We start from the raw sequence: 14,377 nt of genomic DNA, 5'->3' as shown, positions 1-14,377 counted from the left end.
CCCAGCTCTCTCAGTCTCTCCTACCCAAAGCTGACCGCTTCAAATAAAATCAAATGTGATGGTTATCAGACATAGAACATGCTGAGGTACAAATCCATAAAATTGCCTTGTTACACATATGCAATCTTTTGCATTTTCTGGATAATGGAGCATTTGCTAGAGTTTTGTTTTGTTTTTAAATTATTTTATGTGTTCATCAGCAAGAAAGTTTTGAGGGAAGGAAATAAAATTTGAGCTCTGTATCTGCAGTGTGTATCCATCTTCTATATCAATATCTTCCTGGCAGCAATGTTTTTTAAGATAAACTTAGAAGCCTGCAGAGAGGAAAAATATTTTGTTACATTTCAAAAACGCAAGAGCCTTTTCTACCACCTGAGTGGCTGAGGGAGCTGGAATTGTTTAGTCTGGAGAAGGGGAGGCTGAGGGGAGACGTCATCATGCCCTACAACTTCCTGAAGGGAGGTTGTGATGATGAGGACTTTGGTCTCTTCTCCCAGGCAACAAACAGAACCCGAGGAAATGGCCACAAGTTGTACCAGAGGAGGTTTAGATTTGATATAAGGAAAAACTTTTTCTCTCAGAGAGAGCTCCAGGGAGGTAGTGGAGTCATCGTCCCTGGCAGTGTTCAAGAGGCATCTAGATGAGGAGCTACGAGAAATGGTTTAGTAGCTTATTGGGTAGTTATGGTGATAGGAGGATGGCTGAACTAGATGATTTGTAGGTCCTTTCCAACCTTGTGATTCTATGTATCTATCCATCACATCTCATATTTGTCCAGGTGCATTTCTGCTTTTGTGTTTGAGGCTTGTGAGTGTCTGAGTTAAGGAATGAAGGCAATAACTAGAAAATGATCAAGTCACTTTTAGTAGCCTAGTTATATAAACAAACCCTCTGCTGACCACAGGAGTAGTCATGAGCCTTTTCTCAGACACCTTGTAGATAATCTTGATAGCATTATACAGCTTAAAAACACAATAGTAACAATGGGAGGTGTAAGGGAACCCAAATCAAAATCCAGTGAATGCATGCACATCAATTTAAGGCCCTGGCTTCTGAAAATTGTCAGATTCAAATACTTTACCTTTCCTGACTGGCATGAAGCATTAACTCAGTAACGTGAAGCTTAGTACTTCGGCACTGGCTGTTTTCAAAGCCTGAAGTTCAGATGTTGCTACTGGAAGCAGAATGTGGGTGTGTGTCTTAAGTAATTAATGTGTAATTAATAATAGAGAACAAGAGCCATTGTATACAGCTTGTACTTAGTGATTTTAGCTTGTATATAAATTCCTACAGAACCCGTGCAGCTTGTAAAAATAACACTGGCTCTCTCAATGCCTGGAAGAGCTCACAGAGCTGAGTAATGGAATGTAATTGATTTCGTTGCTGGATAGATTCCCGTTGGTTAATAGGACCTCAGGCCCTGACGTGCACAACTTCAGCTCCCCGCCGAACGGCGTGCAGTGAAGGTAACACGAGGTGAAAGCCGCACACTCACGCACATCTGCAGCCGAACAGTGGCTCGGCGCTATCTGCAATACGGAAGGCAGAAAAACAGTTAACCAGAAAAACACAGGCGAATGCCGAAGGCGTCAGACTGAAGGCGTCTCCAGCCACCGGCAGCTCGCCGGCACGGAGCCCGGGGGACAGCCCCGGCACGGGGAGCCCCGCCACACGGGCGGGAGCGCGGGGCAGAGCCGGGCGGCGTCGAGGCCCGGCAGCGGGAGCCGGCCCCGGCCTGACGGGCGCGGGTGGGAGCCGCCCTCCGGACCCGCCCTGCGCCCGCCCCCGGCCCTCCCAGCCCCTCCAGCTCCGCCGCTGCCTTCCCCGCCCGGCGCGGCGCGGCGCGGCGCGATGTGGCGGTGGCGGTATGTGAGCGGCCGGCAGCTGGACGGCTTCCGCCACTACAAGGTAACGGCTCGTAGCCCCGCGGGATTCCGCGCCGGGTGGGCTCCGGCCCCCGCGGGTGTCCCGGGGGGGGAGCCCGGGCGCGGGCTGGGGCGGCGCGGAGCGGAGGTGCGCAAGGCTCCGGGGAGGTGAGAGGGTGTTGCGAAGCGTCAGGTCCCGGTGGAAACCGGGTAGCAGTGTTTGCAGCGGGCAGCTGCCTCTCGGAAAGCCGCCTGCGTTTTAAAGAATCACGAGTCACAGAACGCGGGGAGGTGGAAGGGACCTTTGGAGATCACCTAGCCCAGCCCCTTGGTAAAACATGGGTGAGGAATAGTCTCTGTGTGCATCTTTATGGGGCTGGTTGTGTTCCGTGCACATCCTGCCTTCGGAAGAATGCTTCAGATTTGAGAAATAAATAAGAAAGCTAGGAAAAAAAAAAAAAAAAAAGCTTACTTTAAATAAGTTGAAACAAACCTCATGTTTGCAAATAAGAGACCTGCAGAATTTAAATGAATGGGTGGGTCGTTAAATACCTTGATTTACCATCAGTGTGCAGCAGATGTACGAGATACTGAGTTTCGTTCCCAGGCTGCTGCCTGCACGGTGCCTCAGCAGAGGTGCGGGTGCACAAGACACCCCGTGCAGCCCCACCAGCACACCTTCACCTTTGCCATCCTACAAGCACGGGGATGTGCCGGCTTCCAGCAGCCAGCCTCTTATTTCAGGCCCGCTTTCCCACAGTTGTTCCCACCTTGCGCTCCCCATGCTTCTTGCTTTTTCCTAGTCCGGCTGTCTGCTCTTCAGGGTTCCTATCCAGCTCTGCTTACTGCTGAGGGAGTTCTTTAGGAGCAACTGCAGCTGCAAGACCTGCTCCAGGACATTTCCCAGCAGCTTGTTTAGCCATCAGCTCGGTAAATGTGCTAACCTGGCTGGGTGTCTGCTGTGCTGTGGGCTGCTGCTGGCTGTGAGCTGCGCAGACCCGTGCTTGGGCAGCAGAGCAGAGCTCCTGACTGAGATGGCCTGAGGAAAAATGAAATCTTCTATTTTAAGATGGAGCAGACGTAACAGTTGGGGTTTGTAAGCCAAACACAAGGAATTTCTGTTACATTCTTCCTTATCATTTGGGTAAAAGTAGCAGCAGACAAACACAGATAGCAAAGAACCAAAATAACATTTTTTTAAGCTTGTAACCATTGTGTGCTTCTTAAGAATTAATCATTACCAGAAGGCAGAATCACATATTGCAACATTTTACTTGAGTGTATTAAAATGACTTTGGTTTCTTGGTTGCATTGGAAAATATGTTGGACTACTTTCTTAACCATAGGGACCAGCCAGCACATTTGAGAAGTATCTGTTAAACCGTGTTCTGGAAAATGATGGTAAGTGCAGGTTTTGGAGAAGTGAGACCAAACAGCAATTTCTTCATTATCCCAGGTCACTTGGGGCCCGAGCATGGCAGAAACAAATGACTCAGAGTAGCACAGCCAGATGAGGTGGGCACTGCAGGTCGTAGTACTTGCCCACCCTGCTCCAGACTGCAGGAGGTGGTGGCAGAGCAGGCAGTGGCCCATTCCTGCAGTGCTGCTCACAGCCTGTTCGAACTTCCAGATGTGCAAGGAGAATGCAGCAAGGTGAGGCAAGCAGACCCTATCAGAATCCTCCATCTCGCCCCACCTCCTCCCTGCTCACTCCTGTGCCCAATACTGCCACCACAACCACAGCTTCTTGCCCCTCCCAGGCCTGAGATAATACTCTTCCACTCCTCATTGCTCTCAGGCTGCCGTCTCTCCCCCATTTTCAGCTCCAACCCAAGGCCTCAGCCTGCACCTCCAGCTTTCTATCCTGCTTCCTTTACTGCTGAGGCAACAGGACCAGTGTTAAGCTCAGCTCACTGTATCCAGCAGACACAGGTTTCCTCCAATTTCTTTTTTGGTGGACCAAGCTCTAGAGCACACGGGCATGGGAGCAGGCCCTGTGGAGAGCTGGATAAGCTCTGGGAGGATTTATGAGAGCTAAAGCAACCTATTGCTTCAGACCTGAAGCGTGCCTGGGAAGCTAGATAGAGGCATCCATCTTCACTGTACACTACATTGCAGCACTGTATTTGCACTGACACAGTAGCTCAACACAATCCGCACTTTGCACGATTTCTCCACTGACGACTAAGAGCCAAACATAACACAACTTAAAATAGCATGTAATCAGTTCCATTTCATAAAGGTAAACTTTGCAAGGATAAATCAATTTGTAATTTTCAAAATCTTCACACAGCTGAACTCATTTCTTTGCCATGAATGCCCCAATTGTATGCCTTAGCCATTTTCTGTCTCTTGTTCGCAGTGGGAGGAGGATCTTGGCAACAAAACCCATACAGTTCTTTGCAAAGGGAACGGCAGACCTAATGAATGCAGAAACTTCAGCACCCTTTAGCATCATCAGGTGCACACGTATTTAGCATTATAGCTCAGATCAGGAGTGTGCTTTTAGGCAGGTCTTCCATTACCAAGCTTTGGTTCATGTCATGGTGCCACCCTAAAGCACACAAGAGGGATTCCCTTGGAATGACTCTAATCTAGGTATATTAGGCACACATGAATGTAGTTATTAGCATACAGACTATGAAGTTAGACTAGAATAAGATCAGTGTAAAACCTTCTGAAATCATTATGACATGGACACTAGCTCCTCAGTGTCAACTATTTTGCTATACAGATATGCCCATGTTGGTCTATTCTGAATGCCAGTGGGGACACAGCCATTTAGAAGTTTGCTTTTCTTTGCTCTGGTCCAAACTGTTCAGTGAACAGGTGGAGGTGTGATGATGAGATATGCAACCCTTGGTATTGCTGCTGTGTGTATATACTGCCATACTGCCTGGGGGGCAGATGGGAATCTACTGATTTCAGACAATTGCAAGCACAGGAGATTCAGTGTAATTGTAGAGCAGAATAAGCTGATACCTGGACTTGGTTCTGCTTCCTACCATTAGGAATAGCTACACCCAACTGCAATTTTAGGACTTGGGTCATGTTGTTCCTACTTTAGTATTTCTGTTACCAGCATTTTTCAGTGGAATTACACTGCATGACTGCCTTTTTTTTCTTTTTCTTTTTTTTTTCTGGTTTTTTTTTTTTTTTTTTTTTTTTTTTCCTGCCTGCTTGGATTTCTGTTAGAAACAGGCAATTCTGAGATAGCCAGGTAATGAGAACAAATAATAGCAGAATTTAGTTATCTTTATCCTCCTTGCCAGAGTCAAATAATGTTAATGATCTCTTGTCACTGCCTGTTCTCATCACTTAGGACTTCCCCTGCAAGCTTACCTTGAGTTGGCCTCTCTACAGGACCTGTGTTCTGAGGTTTTCCAAACCAAAAACTTTCACACTTCATCCTATTTCAGAATAAATGAGATCTAAGAACAAAGTCCATCAACTTGATTAAAAGAATAGACTTGGCAAAATATCATACAAAAATCAGATATGAAGTTACAAATTAAGGACTAAGACACCACATTTTCACTTGATATGTCTACAGCATTTCTGTCCTCTGAGATGTTTTCAGAGCTGAACTCCCTGTGAAGAGCAGGGGATGCTAAGTCAAGTAGATGTGATTTCATTTCCGTGAGACTTCTGGTACTGTCCCATGTTCCTGTAAATACACTAGGTACAAGTAATTTAGAAGAAATCAACACAAAATGGAAATGTATTGCTCTAAAGTTCTGTCAAAGTAGGAAACTGTATCAAATGGAGTTCTACCCACAGAACCATCTCTGTCCCAGCTCCGTTATTGTTCAATATTTTCATTAGTTGCCAGAACAGAGAATACTCTTGTAAAATTTTCAGGTGATACCAAAGAACTTTGAAGAATAGGCTTATGATTTAAAATGTTCTTAAAAAGAGATATAATGGCCAGAAATAAATATGATGCAATTCAGTCAGTAAGGCACAATGTGTAAGAGAAAGAAAATCAGCATTTCAACTGTAAAATAGAAGACAAGAGACTGCAAAATAGATACCTGGGATTGATGTGTCATCAGAGTTGTAGCTCCTTTAAACAAGAGAAGTTATTACGTGTGAAGTGTTGTAGATAATCAAAGGGGCTGCATATACTACTGTCCTTGAGGTACCATTTGGGTATCGGATGGAATAATGCACCCTACTTGCTTTGGCACACAATTTACAGTCCACAAAATTGCTTTAAAAAGTTTAAGACTCTCTGAAAACTCAAGCTGAGAGAAATAGTCATAATACACTCAGATTAGCAGAATACCAGCCAGATAGTCTTCATACCCTTTTAAAGAAAGATAATACGCAAGCTTTGGCTGCACAAAGACAAGTGTAAGTTGAGTGCTATGTCAGTGCTGTGGTGATAAGGGCAGGCAAGCACTGTAACAGCAGGTATTGGGGGAGATTGTGTAACCAATTCACGAGTCTTAAGAAATTTTTCCCTTTCCCGCTGAAGGATGTAAAATCCACTGCTTAGAATGTTACAAGCCAGCTTCTTACAACTTTCTCAGGCAAGTTTTGGCTAGTGTGTTTTATATTAATTCACCAGCATGGTAATTTATCACAAGGAATTGGAAGGCAGAACTTGATCTGCTTCCTGAATGTCTAACAAATGTGATCCTGCAGTAGATGGAAGCGCAGGGCTGCGTGACCTCTCAGGTTACCTCCCCTCAGTTTGGTGGGCTGGAGAAACAGTATCAGGTCTGATCATCATGTTTCAAGGTAAGATTGTTTCTCTTGTGCCAACATACAGCAGAAGAGCAAAGTGTGTTCAGTATCTTCTAGCAAGTTACTTTGTCTAAATCCAGGATTGGACTGATGTGAAAAAATACGAGATAGGATTTCTTTTAAACCTTTATAGTCTACCTCTGTAACTAAGAGACTGAGAAATAATGGGTTCTGCTCACATTGGCTGAATAGAAATTCTGCTTTCAGTAGCAGAAGCACAAGACCTGGACCTACACTGGAAAGGGTCCAGTGTAGGATCACAAAGGAGCTGAAGCATCTCTCCCACGAGGACGGGCTGAGAGCTGGGCCCAGTCAGCCTGAATAAGGGAAGACTTAAGGAGGCATCTTAAGATGTATAAAAATCTGCAAAGAGGACAGAGCCAGGCTCTTCTTGGTGGTGCCCAGAGCCAGGACAATAGGCAATTGATACAAACTGGGATGCAGGATGTTCCCTCAGAGCACCAGGAGCACTTCTGTGCTGTGCAGGTGATGGAGCACTGGCACAGGCTGCCCAGAGGCTGTGTGTGGGCTCTTCTCCTCAGAGACCTTCAGCAGCTGCCTGGACATGGGCCTGGGCCCCTGCTCTGGCATCCCTGATGGAACAGGAGGGCCCTGCCAGCCTCAGCCATTCTGGGATTCTGTGATTTTTTTTAACTGGAAGACTTGAACTGATTAATAATATGTCAAATAAACATTTTTTCCCCTCCATTAGCTTTATGTTTTCTCTCACTGTGTGCATGTCTAGAAGGGTCATGGCCATGAACTACAGCATGCCTCTCATTTCTTATTCTTCATCGCATTGTAATGGTAGCTGACATCATAATATAGTGTATCAAGTGCTCTGTAATCATGATACATATCAAATACTAACGCTAATGAGTCAGCAACATAATGAAATTACATCATAAAGATGTTGCATTTGATATTACCAGCCGCAGGACTTTTCCCAATGATGGTATAATTGTACCTGTTTTCAGGTGCTGAATTTCACTCATAAATTTACAAAGATTTTCCATTCATTAGATCACTTTTTGGATATGTTCTAGATAAAATTGTATGCCTCAAGTCTCATAAAACGCAAATAATAATATATTTTCATTCTATTGCTTGATCAAGAGATGTTAGTGCTCTGAAATGCTTACTGAATTCCTACTGGGATATGCAAGAATTTGCACATTTATGTACTCACACGTATTGTTTTTTTTGTTGTTGTTGTTTTTTTATATCCATATTTTAATAGAAGACTTTGAAAAGGTGAATCTGTGAATAGGATGTAAATGATTTGGGTTTTTGTTATTATTATTATCTGCTTTCTTTTGTCAGGATTGTGTCATAGAGGGAGAAATTAGATTTTTGCATCTTTCTGTGAAATATTTCCTCTCTTTTAAACATCAAGATTCTTGATCACATGATTGCTTACTTGGCACTTGTGGTACAGAACTCCTGTTTGCACGAAGGATGCTGAACTGCAACCCAGTTTTATCTGCCTACTCTTCTGGGACTAAAGCAGTTTCTTTGGGCTGTCTAGTTGTTTAGGTGCACAGCCAGTCACAGCTCTCTCTAGGTGAGAGTTCTGGCTACTGTTTGTACAACACAAGTGTTTGTACATATACACAGAGATGTAGCAAGCAAAACAAAACCAAACAAATAAACAAAAAACACACATACCATTTGACTTCCTTGTCAAGTTAGAACTCCTCTGAATTTGGATGGTTAAGGTTCTCTTTGTGCATTCCTCGAGAGTGGACAAGTCTTGTTTTTTAATGGGGTTTGTGATTTTGCCAGACTAGGCCAGCTCTAACTTTACAACAATAAACTTCAGTGCATTAACAAACGTACAGTTAGAAGAATGGTGTGGTTAGGATGGTAGTTTAAAGGTTTATAGTTAGAAAGATTATCATGGTGGAAAAAGACAATCAAAAATGAAATGCTCACCTGTGTCCTAGGCTCACAGTAGAAAACTCCAAAAGGAGGGATCTCCAGAAAGAGATCCTTCCCCAGTGGCAGTCAGCCCTTAAATGGGGTCTAAGAGAGGTAGAGCCAGGCTCCATTGTCACACAGGTGAGTTGCCTTCACCTGTGCTCCCAGGACTGACTCAGTCCTTGCCTCAGATGATCAATCAGTGGTTCAGGCTGTGACTCAACAGTTCCCATAAAAACTTGTATCTGCCTTCTGTTATCCCTTGCTCAGTTGATCATATTTCTGTGTCCTTTTCTGTCATCTTTCTTCATTAATGTGTTTGGACATATTCCATTACACAAACTCTTTTCCTGAGGACAAGTTAGGCAGCACCCTTAATATAACTGCTGTTGACTGAAAGGTATTGCTGACTTCCAGCACTATCCCTCTTTACTTCTCTCTGCTTCGAGCGCTAACATTCCTGCCAACAGTGAATCACATCTATCTATTCTCACCTGTTGAGCAAGATCTTAACTCTTGGGGCCAGCACATTACTTCTTCTTGTCCCCAGATGTACCCTCTCAGCAGTAGTGTGGCTCTGATGTCTCTCACAGATCCCACGTTTCAAGCATAGCCAGTCAACTGATGAGGCCGTTGGCCTCTAACTCCTGGCAAATGAGGCTGAGAGAAACAGAAAGCTGAATATGAGCTCCCTGTGCCTTGACAGCAAAGAACATCAAGAGCATCCTGAGTTGTATTAACAGTAATATTGCACAAGAGAAGTAATTATGTCCCTTTATTTGGCATTTGTTAGATCATATCTAGAATACTGCATCCAGTTTTGAGTCCCTCAATGCAGGGAAGCATCAACAAACCAGAACAAGTTCAGTGAAGGACCTCCAAGATGGCTGAGGCCAGAGCTGTTTCTTTGTGAGAAGAAGCTGCAAGACTGGAGCTTGCTTGGCCTGAGATGAGCTAGCTCTGGACACAGTTAACTGCAGCCCCTCAGTACTGACCTCCTGAGGTCCTTTCTGGCCTGATTTACCCTGTGACCTTGGGGCAGTGGCACTGCTTTGCAGGCAAGATGAAATGCCACTAGCAGGCATGACTCCCTTGGAGCAGCCTATCTTGCCCTACAGCTTCACGTGCCCCACAGCCCCATGGAATGTGTGGTGTGTGGCCTGCTGTCCATGTTGGCATTCCTGAAAATGGGGAGGGATGCCTGAATGATGAATAAACATCTACAGGGAAGTAAGCATAGCACAGTGGTTTGCATAATAACAACTTCCTAACAACTTAATAATATTAATTAGAATTGCCGAGGTGTCCAAATCATCACATTGGATTTTGAATATTTTTTTAGGAGTAGTTTAACTTGATCAGGTTTCCTGACTGTGAGTGTGCGATGGAATTGAAGGAGAGAAAGTCAGAGGACAATCATTTGTATCCAAGGGTACAATTGGATGCTCTTCACCCTCTGCTCTTCTCCAGGCTCAGTTACAAACCCTTTTCTTCTGTTTCCACTCTGCTGTTGGCTTCAGCCCTAGATGTCTTAGAGGCTTATACCTCCTGGTCTTAGGTATCAGCGTCCTAATAAAAATATAGATACATGGATGTGCTAGTCCAGACTAAGCAATAGGACATAAAAAAATCCAAGTCATTTACTTATGAATAATTAACTAAATGATGGTATAACAGAAAGGAACTTCATTACTAAAAGTGCCAGACTTGTGTTTTGGAGTGCATCAGCACTTTTAAACTGCTGACCTTTTGGAATTTATTTGGCAGCCACAATGTTGTATAGCTGTGTTTTGTTGTCATATAGTTTACTTCTCACCTGTCCCTTTGTGAAGATTCTGTTTAAACCCCAAATCTGTAATATCTACAAGCCTGTAAAAAGGTATATAAAGTAAAATTAAAAGTCCTTGCATTCAGTGCATTACAGGAATCTGAAAGGTAGATAGAAGACTATTCCCAGATGTTTCAGTATTTAAGTGTTTTCTTTAATTTTTTTATTTTTTTATTTTTATTTTTTATTTATTATTTATTTATTTTTTTGTTGTTGTTGTTACAAAAGTATAAATTACCGAAGGGAGAAAGTTTGTATTACATAATCATGAAATAACTTGCCAGAAGTGAGAATTGCTACTGAGCTCTCTGAAGTTGCAAGTGTGCCTGAGGTGGCTGTGTTTGCTTGTAGGATGTTCTTGTGTTATTGTTCAACTGTTCTTCTGTATTCTTCCTCTGGAGGCATCTAATCACACATGAAATGTTTGAAGGACCACGTATTCAATATATTGCAATCTAAACCATGATTGCTCCCTGATATTTAATTGTTTTAAATGTTAGCTTGCCTGGGAAATAGTTTTGCAGCCTTTTCATTCCGGATGTATTTATTTATTTCCTTCTGCAAAAGTGAGTTCAAGTACAAAGTTGAGCTAATTTGGGTGACTTATTTGAATACTGGTACTGGTATTGTTTATAATTAAATGGTGTCTGTAAACATGATCCTTCTAATAATATTGTGTCTGTACCCTTTGCAAGATACTCTTAGAGTGAATCACTGCTCATCTGTGCCTCTGTTTTGCAAAATGTCCATTGGGGATAATAAGACTTGTGATAAATCACAAAATTATTACATGTTTTAATGAACAGGTTGAAGCTGGTGATTTGCAGTCACGAAGGTAAACCATAGAATATTTGTTGCTGTTAAGATGAAATCAATACCTATGGAGTCATGATGATGCTAGCAATTCAAATGTAAACAGTTCACTACAGTTTTGCTTTGTATCTCTGAATAGATGTGGCTGTATTGCACAGTATGGTGCAATCTGGAGTAATATAATTTGTCTGTTAGCTTAAAGACCAGCTTGAACTGAAGTAACTATCTCCCTGCAGTAAAAACAGCTATATGTCTTCAGCTTACTTTTTTTCCTGACTCTGAAGTTTGTGTAGGCATGCTTTATGTTCTCTTCATTTCAAATTCTATTCTTCTGTAGTGCAGTGCTGGAGGGGGCCAGGAAGCCAAGAGAAGATCCAGCTCTCTGCTCTGATTAATGGTTAGCTCACTCCCTCCTTCTCTTTTCTTTTCCATATTCTCTGCAAGGCTGTAGTAAGATTTTGTTTTGGAAATAGTCCATCCTGTAGGTGTTGTGCACCATTACACTGCTTTCACAATTCTTCATCCCTATCCCAATCTGCACATTTGTATCCTCGAAGGTTCACTCTGTGTTACAACTTAGTCTCCAGGTTGCTTCAGATCCTGTAGTACTGAAACAGACTCAATGCTAATGAAGTATGAGCTCTACAGATAACAAGGCCTCAGACCCCTCCACCAAGTGTGGTGAGGTGTGGAGGTGACCAGCTGGTAACAGCTGGAGGCACTGCTAAGCTGTATGGATGACAGCCAGAAGGTAAAGTTTGTCTTGTGCTCAGCAGTGCAGACCTTGGTCATGGAGGCTGCTTTTGACCCGCTGATGATCTGCCTCTTCTGTTCTGGGCAGGTTGTCTCCTGTTTGCCCATCTCTTCTTTCTTCTGTGTTACCTAACTTTGCTTCTACTCATTGTCTTTTCTCTCATTTTTCCTGCTTACTTTCCTTTACATACTCTTACATTTCCTACTGTTCAAACCTCCATTCCCTCACCTGATCCCCTGAACACCTAGGTCTCGATGCTGTGCTGAGCAGAGGTCAGCCTGCAGGAGCTCAGTGAGAGCAATCTTACACATGTTGTACACACATGTGTGTCTGTGTGCATTGCTGTCTGTGCATCCTGCCTGCTGTTTGTATTGTCCTTGCTTCTAGCTCTGACAGAAGCCATTCCTAACACTGAGAGGGAAAGCAGCTATCTTTCAAGGGGATATCAGCTATTTTAAAAGACACAGTAAGCATTTCTGCTTATTATACACAGCCTAGGAGATGGAGATGGATAATACCACTTTCCTGTTCTCCTCCTACTGCCATTTCCTCCCAACTATTGCAGCTTTCTTTATGTAATAATTAGTAAAACTTTCTAATAATTCCAAGTCCTTCTTCTTAATATAAGTAAAAGGACAACCAGGACCCTTTATCTAGTGCAAGAAGGGGTTGCTGGGGAGTGCTTAGTACTTACCTCGTCCTCCCACTTAAACACCTCAGGCAGCCTTGTCCTCCACTTTGGTCTTTTAGTGTGTGTGCCCAGAAAATGGCAGAGTTATGCAATAGCAAATTGCAGTACTATTTTCAAATGAAGTTCTGTTGCACTCTCATGTTAATGTTCATTCATTATAATATGGATGTTTTACCAAGTAATTTGCTTTTCTGAGAAGCTGCAAACATTAAACTTCTGAGGATTTAATGACTTTGAGGTTAGTAGCTTCTTTGAAGCAGAGTGTTAAACTATATAGCAGATTTTATTTAAGTATTAGTTTTGCCATGAGAGAAAACTTGAGCATATTTTTTTCCATGTGCATTTCCTTTCATCTGACTAGAAGAAATTACTGAATGAGGGAAGAGCAATTTTCTGTTCTTCTTCACATCTCCTTAATGCTCTTTTCCTTCCCAGAGGACTCATCTGCAGATGGAAGGAGGATCAGTGTGAGGGTTTTTGGAATGTCTCTAGGTGATATAACCTGGTTGTAATCCTCATGTTTTTTTAGTAACAAACAAAGATTATTTTGATTTTTTGTTTACTTGACTTTGGAAACCATCAAGCAAACAAAAATTTCACCGTGTCGTGTGTTTTCCAAAGTATATCTATGTAAGAGCAAGAAAATAGTTCCAAATAAATGAGACTATTTTTCCTAATCTCCTCCTGGGAACAAGTAGTTGTTCAGGAAAGCCAGTGCACACCTTGGGTAGAATGCCTCATTTTGCTGCTGTTACTTAGCAAGGATTGTATGATGTTATTCTTGGCTTTGAAGGGCTGAGGTGAGGAGGAGAAAGTCAAAACAGAAGGACCAGGAGCTGAGGTGACATACTGTGCCTTCTTATCTAGGCATGTTTGAATTAACAGAGCCTGCTGGTCAGTAAGTTGTCACATACCTCAAGTAGTCTTTGAATAACATCTGTAATAAGGATGTGCCTCAATAGTGCTAATGAATAGTTTGATTTTTTTCCCCCTGTTTTCAGAGGATTTCCTCCATTCTGGTCTGAATTAATCACCACCTGACTATTCTATTAGCATAAGGATTTTATGGCTTTGCATTGCTGTTATTTTTGGTGTTAATATAGGCAAAGTGCATGGCTAGTTGAGGCTAGGCTGCGTGTACTATCAAAAGATCAATCAGTCGTAATAACAAAGGTTTGAAAGATACAATATAAAACACTGTATGTGGAGCTCCAGATCATACATAACAGTAAAAACTCAGTTTAACCTGTAAAGTAATTTTGCAAATGTAATGTTTTTATGAATTTTAATATATATATTTTGACAAAAAAAAAAGAAGCTGTTGATGTTAGAATTCTCTGGAACTGGAAGACTGGGGTGTAATTAAAAACTGATTAATAATATGTCAAATAAACCTTTTTTTTTTTTTTTTTGTTAGCTTTATGTTTTCTCTCACTGTGTGCATGTCTAGAAGGGTCATTGGCCATGAACTACAATATGCCTCTCATTTCTTATTCTTCATGGTTGGAAGCGGCAGAGAAAAATGCTAGGCATAACCAACACCTCTTTACATAATTTTAGAAAAAAAATCAGTGATGTACACTTCATTAAACTGTACATTTTATTCCCAGTAGAAAGTTATTCTGCCTTGTCTGACCAGCACCTAATAGATACTTACCCTTCTGCATTCACAACACGTAGCTGTGTTCTAATAATTTTACAAGTGCGCTACATTTATTGTCTGTGATAAAGAACTGCAGATTTTAAAATAATTA

General features: G+C 42.4%; 1 protein-coding gene across 2 annotated transcripts in view; it reads left to right on the top strand.

The window, feature by feature from the left end:
- The first annotated feature begins 1,809 nt into the window (after positions 1-1,809).
- LOC116242194 (ethanolaminephosphotransferase 1-like) overlaps positions 1,810-14,377 on the top strand; it is a 50,315-nt gene continuing 37,747 nt past the window's right edge. For both annotated transcript variants that reach the window (XR_016465159.1, XM_031612837.2), the window contains exon 1: positions 1,810-1,908. Coding sequence is in view for 1 of the 2 variants with exons in the window: in XM_031612837.2 (XP_031468697.2) it covers positions 1,852-1,908 (57 nt within the window). In the remaining variant the exon portion in view is untranslated. The remainder of the gene's footprint in view (positions 1,909-14,377) is intronic.

Source organism: Phasianus colchicus, chromosome 3 (assembly GCF_987193195.1).
Source record: "Phasianus colchicus chromosome 3, bPhaCol1.hap1.1, whole genome shotgun sequence".
Classification (NCBI taxonomy): Eukaryota; Metazoa; Chordata; class Aves; order Galliformes; family Phasianidae; genus Phasianus; species Phasianus colchicus.
Note: the sequence above shows the minus strand (reverse complement) of the source record. Positions and strands in the feature narration are given on the sequence as shown.